Source organism: Mus pahari, chromosome 10 (assembly GCF_900095145.1).
Source record: "Mus pahari chromosome 10, PAHARI_EIJ_v1.1, whole genome shotgun sequence".
NCBI lineage: Eukaryota > Metazoa > Chordata > Mammalia > Rodentia > Muridae > Mus > Mus pahari.
The window spans coordinates 61,225,035-61,235,184 of record NC_034599.1 but is presented as its reverse complement, the minus strand read 5'-3'; the positions used below and the strand labels follow the sequence as shown (position 1 = coordinate 61,235,184).

The following is a 10,150-nucleotide window of genomic DNA, read 5'->3' as shown; positions in this document are numbered from 1 at the left end:
GATGGTTGTGAGCCACCATGTGGTTGCTGGGATTTGAACTCAGGACCTTTGGAAGAGCAGTCAGTGCTCTTAACCACTGAGCCATCTCTCCAGCCCTCATGCCATCTTTCTAAAAACATTATTTTAAGGAAGGTTCAATAAGAAAAACCATATAACATGTAAGTGTCTGAGTAAAAAATAAAAAACAAAAACAACAACAAAAAGGCTATATTTTGCACCATGGAAAAGTTAGAAATTGAAATTCTTTTACATCCCTTTCTTCAACAATATCACATCAAGGCAAAATGTCCAAGATCTAGGTCCATGCCTGCTGCCTGTCGTACACCCCCGCAGGCAAGCCTGAGCCAGTGGGAAATCTGAGGTCAAGATCAACTTAGCCAATACATCCTGGACCAACTCTGACAGGACAACAAAAATAACTCAGGCCTTGCTGAACAGCAATGTTTTAGTATGAGTCAGAGCCAAACAATAAAAGAGTAAGCTGGGTAAACTCAGAGGTGACAACCGGGGATCCTCAGAGCCAGCCAAGTCAGTTCCCTTTATAGTCCATGAGGCTGGTGGCCAGAGGAGGGACTCAGCCACAAGGGCCTCTAGAGCTACCAAAGTCCTGGCAAAAGCAGGAATAAACAAAAGCCCAGTCTATGGAAAAAAGGCACCTGAGGACGTGTTGGGGCTCTGGGGAGTACAGGGCTATTGTGGGAGCTGGGGTGCAGGCCCAGTGCTAAGCATCTTCAGTTTATACAGGGCGGCTGCAGGCAGTTGCTTTTCGGGCCCTTGCTGTGCCTGGAATATATGAACTAACTTATACCTTCTGGACAGGCCTGTTCTCTCCACTCAATCCGGGGGGGAGAGGTTATCTCAGGGAACCCCTACCAACTGAAAAGCTAATACTGATGCCCATTTCGAGAACTACAGGAGGATTTTAAGCAGCATTAAGGATTGCTAATTACCCACCAGGCATTAGGGATGGGTCCTCATTTACCCTTAATCACTACCCAACAATGTAACAAGTATTATTACCCCAATTTTACAAATAATGACATTTTGGAACAGAGAAATTAAGTAACCTCTTCATGGTCACACAGCAGGGTAATGGCTGATCTGAATTCTGGAAGACTGGCTTTAGAGACCACCCTCTTGATGAGTATATTCCATTATAAGTCTCTTGTTTTAAATATACACTAAAGGGCTAGGGTGTAGTTCAATGGTATAGCATTTGGCTAGCATATCAAAAGCCCTGGGTTCAATCCTTAGTACTATGAAAACATTAAATAAAGAAAAAATAATAATAAGTATAATATATCATCAGATGTTATTGATACAGGCAGTCTAAGACAAAATAGGGAAAGTTGGAAAGGGTGTAAGAAAGAAAGGGTGTACCCATTGTACAGAGGAGCTGGGATTGTCTGAAATGGACTTTTTGAGGTGGCATGACTTGCAATAGGGTCTCATGTCACCTGTACCCTCCTGCCTTTACCCCCTAAGTGCTGAGATTATAGATGTGTACAATTATACTTGGCCAGAATAAATTCTGGATGGTCTATGGGGCCCATCTCCACAGTTCTCAGGGGTCTATTGGTCCTCAGGTAGGGGTGGGGGGTGGTGGAGTGACAGCTCTTAGGGAGCCCATAGGAAAGGGTTCCTAATGGTCCCTCAAACATATCCCCCTGCTGGTCACACTTCAGCCTTCAGGGCCCACAGAACAGGCTAGAAATAGTTAATATCCTCCCCCTCCACACCTACAGTCCAGGAGCTGTGCCCAAGCAGAGGGCTCTGCATGTACTCACCAGGTCCTCGCTTGTCCTCAAGTGTACCTTCTTCATCAGGGAGCGAGTGAGGTGGTTGCACAAGGAGACAATGCTGAAGGACAGCTGAGGGAAAAGAGAAGAGAGGACAGCTAGCTGAAATGGAGATCTGGGGAGAAGCAGGGAGCCCCTAGGCCCCTGCCCCTCACCCCAGGCCCTGACGTACCTTCCACCGCCTGCGGACATACTGCTTCTTAAAGTTCTCCAGGTTGACCACGGACTCTCTGCGCACCATAGCTTGCTGGTTGTCCACCGGCTGAGAGAGAAGACAGCGTGACGGTGTCAACTGGGCTTCAAATGGCAGTTACCCACCTCCCCACAGAATCCTGGACTTCACACTGTCCTCAGCCTGCCGCTGACCTCCTTCTCCAGCAAGGCATGCAGTGGGAATGTCGCTGTAAGGGGGAGGCTACAAATGTCTCACTTCCCAGAAGGTATCCTGAGTGTCTCTGAGCTATTATTACCACAATGTAGTACATGCATATACAGAGAGAAGGAGAAAGGGAGGGGAAAGGGGAGGGAAGGGAGGGAATAAGGGAGGAAGGGAGGGATGAATGGACTAACAGACACACACACACACACACACACACACACAGAGAGAGAGAGAGAGAGAGAGAGAGAGAGAGAGAGAGAGAGAGAGACTAACATGACTACCACCTCTAACTGAGAAAAGCTAGAAGCAGTAGCCATAAGTGTCACTTTGGGGAGGGGGTCATTTTATGGCAGGGAGCGCTAGGCTGGCTCTGGCTTTGGTGAAATACAAGCCTATTGGTAGGTGTGGCGCTGCTGATACTCCTCTAGTATTAGAAATGGAAGGAAATAGGGGCCTTGATGGGGCAGGGACAGGAGACAGAGACACAGTTGTCACTCAACTGCCTGGCAGTCAAAACACGTATTACTCTTCCAAAGGACCTGAGTTTGGTTCTCAGCACCCGTGTTGGCAGCTCACCATTGCCTGTAACTCCCTGGAGCTTCAGGGGGAGCTAGTGCCCTAGGTGGGTTCTGGGAATAGGAGTCGGGTCCTCAGGAAGAGCAGCAAGTACTATTAACTGCCGAGTTACCTCTCCAGCCCCAAGAATGTCTTCATTTTAATGAAAATGTTCTGGATTAGAAAGTGACAGTGGCCGGGCGGTGGTGGTGCACACCTTTAATCCCAGCACTCGGGAGGCAGAGGCAGGAGGATTTCTGAGTTTGAGGCCAGCCTCGAACTCAGAAATCTACAGAGTGAGTCCCAGGACAGCCAAGGCTACACAGAGAAACCTTGTCTCGGAAAAAAAAAAAAGAAAGAAAGAAAGTGACAGTGATGATACAATCTTGCAAAAACAAAAAGAGCCACTGAATTGCAGAGTTTATGATGTATTAATTATGGAAGTAAAGTTAAGTGTGTGGCGTGTGTGTGTGTGTGTGTGTGTGTGTGTGTGTGTCCAGGCAAGCAACAGTTCCAAGGACAGCTGACAGCTTCGGCAGATTCTCAAAGGGCCCCGTGACCCAAGGACAACGGCCCAGGCTGATCCCTTAGGCCAGTGCAGCTGTTCCCTTTCTGTTCCGACAGCCTGTGATGCTGTCATAGGTAAGAGCTAAGGGAAGCCACCCATAGACTCTTCAGAGCTGGTCCTACCTAACCACATCAGAGCACAGCTCCACTCTCACTTTCCCTCAGGGCACCAGAAGGAGGCCAGTGCACACAACCATCTACACAGTTTTGGGACTGGCATCTGGCAGGAGGCCCATGCCAGGGATACCTCACCTCCTACTCCCAAATATTTCAAATCCTATTTTACACATCGTTCAAGAAATATTACTGATTCTGATATCATCACGAGAGCCTCAAATGTTTCTTTGCTGTGTGTGGAACCCACTGATGTCAGCTTGGCCTCCCACAGCTGGGAAGCAACCTGTGGATGCTGGAATTTGCTTCTGTCCTTGTCTATACCACCAGGCCATTCTTCCCTCCTCCCCTAGCCAATCATGTTCCTGTTGTGTGACAAGACCAACTAAAATGAAGTCCCAGGACCTGGGCCGACAAGATGACTCAGTGGGTGAAGGCGCTTGCTGCCAAGTCTGATGACCTGAGTTCAATCCTAGGTTCCATGTGACAAAAAAATCATTGTCTGATCTCTATACATGGGGCACTTATATGCACATGTACACACACTCACACACACTGCAAACAAATATACTAAAGAAATCCTAAATCCAGGCCTGCTCACACCCACCAATAAGAGGCCCAGGGCACTTTGATCAGTGATCACAACCTCATTTGGAGGTACAATTCACTCAGCCATAAACGACCTTTGAACCTAATTCTGGTATGGTGTATTTGTTTTTCATAAGGAAATTTGAAGCAGTAGACTCAGGGAGAAAAAAAGACTTATTCTTATGTACTTATTGATGGGTAGAAGAGAAATGGCTGATTCCCAACCCCTACCCCCAGCCCCCATAGCTGGAGAAACCACCTGCAGAGAAAAGGAAATCCTATTAAGGAAAACATCACTTCCTTCTGGTTCAACAGTGTCAGTCATAGCCCAGAGAGGGCCAGACAAAATGTCAGGTGGAGCTGTGCCCAGGACCATCAACAGGAGGTGACAATTACTTCTAAAGCCTCTCTCTATGCTACACATAACCACACGAGTTCCAAGGAAAAGGCCACCTAAGCTATGAATCTGTCAGACTGGCCTTCCTTTGATAACGGGCTCCTTGGTTGCTAAGAGTATCTCAAAAGGCCGATGTTGCCATCTCAGTCAGGAAAGTCAATGGGAGAGATTCTGCAGGGAGCCCGGTTCCCAGAAGGAATGTGGCATTGTTTTGGTTGAACAGACTGTGCCAGCTTCTAGCTCTTCCCTCTTCAAAAAGACAGTGAGTGTCCATCTTCCAGTCTATGGTCTGTCTCTGACCAGGGAGCCCAGGTCATTCTGCCCAGGCTTCCAGAGATGTTTGGTGTCTTGGGGAAAAAAAAAAAGAGAGGCAAGAAAAACGGAAAGCTGTGACTGGATTCAGATTTTGTTTACCCAGATGCAAATGTCTCTGAAATAGCTCAGGGGTGTGTCCTCAGGTGTGAAGAGACGCCCCAGAGCAGGGAGAGGAAGCAGCTGCAGCAGCCACCCTCAAGATGTGAGAAAGGGACTGTGGGCTTTAGAAGAGCCACCCCTTCCAGTGATTTTTCTCTCAGTCTCAGGCTTTCCATAGGCGCTGCAAATAGACTGTGGTTTTTAGGCCTCCATCTGTGCCACCCCAAAAGCCGCATACTCCACAGAAGGAATGCCAGGAGCACCCACTTCTCTCTCCTGTCACTCTGGGTTTGGTAGACTTCCTTCCTCTCAGTTCAGTCTTCCTCCAAGGGGCACTTCTTCCCTTCCTTTTGCTGGCTGGGCCTTGGCCCCTGTTGGCAAACATCTATTTTCTCAGGAAGATGCAGGTGAAAATGTTGTGAGTGTAGCCATCTCCTCCAGCTTGGGTGCTCGGGAGCTGACCCTGCAGCCACCCACCACTGGGAGAAGTGAAGATGTTCCTCTCGGAGCTTGGTCTAGCCTCATCTTTCTGGTAGTTTCGGGACAGAGACATGGACAGTGTTCTAATCCTCTTTACCAGGCCTTTCTGTTTTCTGAGCAATTTTTTTGTCTCTAAGAAAAACTTCCCCGGGGGCTGGGAGATAGCTCAGTGGTTAAGAGCACTGATTGCTCTTCCAGAGGTCCTGAGTTCAATTCCCAGCAACCACATGGTGGGTACCATCTGCAATAGGATCTGACACCCTCTTCTGGTGTGTCTGAAGAGAGCAATGGTGTACTCACACACATGAGATAAATAAACAAACCTTAAAGAAAATAATAAGTTGTTGGATCCATAAAAGGTCTTAACTAAAGCCGGGCATGATGCCGCATGCCTTTAGTCCCAGCACTTGGGAGGCAGAGGCAGGCAGATTTCTAAGTTCAAGGTCAGTCTGGTCTACAGAGTGAGTTCCAGGACAGTCAGAGCTACACAGAGAAACCCTGGAAAAACTTTCCAAAACTCTTCCCCTTCCTGTGTCCTCCCCCACCCCTGTTCCCTTAAGAGAATGTAAAGGTTTCAACTAAATGCCACGTGTGAACTCTGGTTGGGTCCTGATATGAACAAACCAAATAGATGTGACAGACACCCTTGTCACATGAGGGTGGATTAGGTTTATGGAGGAGACAAGGAATCACTGACTTCCTCAGGTATAATGATGACATGATGTCTTACACAAAGACGACAACTCAGTCAGAGAAGCCATTGCCTCACGAGCATGGGGATTGGAGTTCAACCACGAACCCATGGAAAAGTATGGGTACCCGTAGTCACAGTGACATGGGGGGAGGAGACAGGTGGGTCCCTGGAAAGCTCAACAGGCTAGCCTGGCCTTCTTGATGAGTGTCCAGGAGAAGGGACTCCACCGCAAACAAAAAGCGAAGGCGCCTGAGAAAGGTCTTGCAGGCTTGTGGGCACAGACCCATAATTGCAGCACTTGGCAGCTAAGGCGGGAAAAGTGTGAATCTGAGGCCAGGCTGGACTGTATAGCAAGAGGTCTCGAAAGTGTGGGGGCTGGGGTAGGAGATGAACGAGGTGAGGGTCGTGGACTGGCTCCCTCCTGGAGCAGGGTGTGACACACGTAACTCACCATTCCATTCCTCCATACTTCAGTGTACATTTTGAGAATTTTCCCTTTAAAAAGTTACAGACCCCTTTTAATCTCTGTACCCTTCCTTTTTCACCTGTCACTCAGGTCCAAGCTCCTGACCCAACCTGCGAACAGATCTCCAGATTCTACCCAGTACCTTCCTTAAGGACACAGGAGGAGGCAGGTGTCTCCGTGAAGAGGCAGCTCCCTAGATCTCCGCAGACTCTGTTGTCCTTCATGTACTGCCTCAACCAAAAAACATCTCTACCGTGTTGTATACCTCTCACTCAGCCATTCTTAGCCTGTAGGTCCTGACCCCTTTGGGGGTCCAATGACCTTTCCACAGGGGTCGTCTAAGACCACTGGAAAACACAGATGCTTACGATTCATAACAGTAGCAAAATTACAGTTTTGAAGTAGCAACAAAAATAATTTTGGTGGGTGGTGTCACAACATGAGGAACTATATTAAAGAGCCACAGCATTAGGAAGGTTGAGAACCACTGGTCTAATTGATAACTTACCAAGCCTTTCCCACCTCCCAGTTGATTGGATCGCATTGGTCTGATACTGAATCTGTTTTTCCACTTTGAGGTATTTTTAAAAATGTTTTTATTAGCATATATTAATTATATTTAATAAAGGGTTTCCTTATGACATTTTCAGACATGAACATTATGTATTTCAATCATATTCCCACCCATTAATCCTTCTCCACTCTTTCACCAATCCCCTTCCTCTTTCCAACTAATACCTCTCGTGTGTGTGTGTGTGTGTGTGTGTGTGTGTGTGTGTGTGTGTCCCAGTGATGTTCATGAGGGTTGTGTACATGAACCTGGGTGGGTTTACCAGTGGCTACATCATTAAAGAACCATCTCTCCCTATCAACTGTGAACTAAGTACAGTGTACCTCTTGTTCAGGGCTGCTATGACCGTATCCCTCACCTCCCCCCCTAGAACTAGAACACAATGGGGTTTGGTCAACTGAACTGACCCCTCTGCGACTCCAGTATGCCCACCACCCACTAGGTTTAGTCTTCAGGGCCAAGAACCTTCCCCATAGGCCAAGAATTTTACAAAGGAGAAAAGCTATTCAGCTCCACAGACATTTCTAGAAGGTTTGACAGTGATGAGGCAGTTATGTCTGGGCGCACAGACACCTCTGACATGGCTGTGAAAAGGGAAGCTACTGCTGTTATTGTCACCTCAGGAGGAGAAGCTGAAGAGTCTTCTCTGGCCCTTCCTATTCTGATCACACTCTCTCTCTCTCTCTCTCTCTCTCTCTCTCTCTCTCTCTCTCTCTCTCTCTCTCTCTCTCTCTCTCTCTCTCTCTCTCTGCTCCAACTCTTTCTCATGAGCCTTCAGAATCTGCAAAACCATCCATTGCCAAGTGTGGCCGCCCTTCCTGACATACACAGGGCAGCCATGGCTGTATCTGCTTCAGGATAGGACAGCTTCCTGCCCATGGACCTGCCTCCCAACTTCCTTAGGAACAGCTTCCTGCCCATGGACCTGCCTCCCAACTTCCTTAGGAACTGCTTTTTGGGGATATGTCACAGACTCTCCCTGCCCTCTGACAGCCTAGATGATGTCTGAGCTGAGCACGAAGCCAAGCTTTAATTTAAAGTCTGGTAAATCAAAACTCCTTCATGAGGGCCCAGGAGATGTCTTAGTCAGCAAAGTGCTTATTGCACAAGCATGAGGACCCGAGTTTGATCCCCAGGTAAAAAGCCCGGCTCAGGGGTGTATACTTGTATTCCCAATGCCTTGGAGGCCAAAAGAGGCAGATCCCCTGGGGCTCAGTGGCCAGCCAGCCTGGTCTAAGTGGTCCCAAATGAGAAACCCTGTTCCAAAAAGCAAGGTGGATGAGCTGGATGTGGTAGCACATGCCTTTGATCCCAACACGGAGGAGAAAGATCTCTGTTGGAGGCCAGCCTGGTCTGCATAGTGAGCTTCAGGTCTGCCAGGACCGGGCAGCCAGAGAGTCTCAAAAATAAGCCGAGGAAGAGTCACTCCAGGGGAATGACAACCAAAGTTAACCACTGGCTTCCACAAACATACACATACGTATAAAATGTACCCATATACATATGTGTAACCCCATATACAATGCAGAAGATCCCAACGATGGCAGAGGCCGTCCCCTGTTCCCAGCTCCCTTCCTCTAGGTCCTATGAGGCACTCTACTCCCTGTCCCAAATCCTGCCATGACAGTGCTGTGCTCCGGGTGGCTATTAAGATGCCAACTGTGAGCCTCTGAGGAGCAGGTGGGTTCACTGGTCTCTTCAGACACCCCTGCACACCAGGTTGTGATTCCTTAGGAGAAAGGAGTTTGTGTGTCAGGTGACATAGGAGGGTCACAGTCTTCTCTAAGTTCCCTGAAAGCCTTTGGATACTTTTCCTCAGTTAACTTTGTCTTTGTCCAGTTAAGGGGCTGGTTATGAAACAGCTAAAGGAGACACTGTCACACTCATGACTGAACACAGAGGACAATTACACTGCATGGAAGGAAACCACTATGACTCTGTGCCAGCCCAGAGGCTGACCAGCTGTGTGACCTGGATGAGTGCTGCACCATAAACTGCTATACTGGGGGAGTCCTGGGGAGGTCCCCTCTGAGGACCCTTTCAGCATGAACAGAGTAGCAGCTTCCACCACCCAAGAAAACCAGCTCTCCCTCCCTTCCCCATCCCCCCAATTGAATCATGGCCATCACTTAAATCTTCTTGCATTTACTTTGGCCTTCAAAGAAGGTTCACCCAGCACGTTTGCACCCATGACCTTTTTCTTCTTAGGAAACCCAATATAAATGTCAAAGTCTGCGGATGCACCCAAAGGGACCTTTAATATTCATGGTGTCTTGTCCCAAACAAGTGTGTGACATCCCGTGACAGGGCACACAGGACTGTAGAGTCATTTGTCTTCAGCATAAGGCACGGGGTTCTGCGGTCTTTCCTTCATCCCAGGATGTGCAATGTCAAACCGTAGACATCATAGCACCTCCTAATCAATGGAGCATCTCATCACTGTGGGCCTGGAGTGAGGCAGGTCATCTGGAGAGAAGGCTGCACAGCTTCAGGGAGTCAGGTGGGGTCACCCAGACTTCGACTGCGGGGCACAGCAGTCCATGCTTGAAGTTCTTCTGGCTCACACCGATGTGGTCCAAACCTGAAGAGCAATGTTGCTGCCAAGGCAGCCAGGCCTCCTGATCCAAGTTTTTCCATCTCTCCCTAGGGACAAAGTTGGGCCAGGTGTGATTGCCACTCTCTTCTGCGTGGTGGTGCTGTCTCGTGTGTGCCCTCTCCCTGTGCATCTCCTAGAAGACTGCCCGTGATAGGATTTTTTCTGTCTTAATTGTCCATAAAATAATCATGCATCTTAAAATTATGGTTTCTTATATTTGACTAAAATGGTTTCTATTACAGTTATTATATGTGCTATTTTAAATGATCCAGCTTGCTAGTTAAAAAAAAAAAAAAAAGGATTCTAGAGAATGACTTTATTAGATCAAAATCTGGTCTGTGCTGCCTCTGAGAGTTTCTCCTTCAGCATTAGCCCAGGACCCTGGGAACAAAGGCAGAACTCAACATGCCAAAGCCCTGCTAGCTCTGCTCTGCCTCAGCCCACTCTCCACTGTACACACCCTGCTCTCTACACAATACATACCTGTTCTCTACACTATACACACCTGCTCTCTACACTATACACACCTG

General features: G+C 48.1%; 1 protein-coding gene across 1 annotated transcript in view; it reads right to left on the bottom strand.

Moving 5' to 3' along the window:
• Positions 1 to 10,150, bottom strand: part of Dapk2 (death associated protein kinase 2) — a 114,449-nt gene that overhangs the window by 1,837 nt on the left and 102,462 nt on the right. Inside the window, exons 10-11 of the mRNA XM_021207281.1 lie at positions 1,972 to 2,061; positions 1,788 to 1,871 (exon numbers count right to left, since the gene is read on the bottom strand). Of these exons, the coding sequence (XP_021062940.1) occupies positions 1,788 to 1,871; positions 1,972 to 2,061 (174 nt within the window). The remainder of the gene's footprint in view (positions 1 to 1,787; positions 1,872 to 1,971; positions 2,062 to 10,150) is intronic.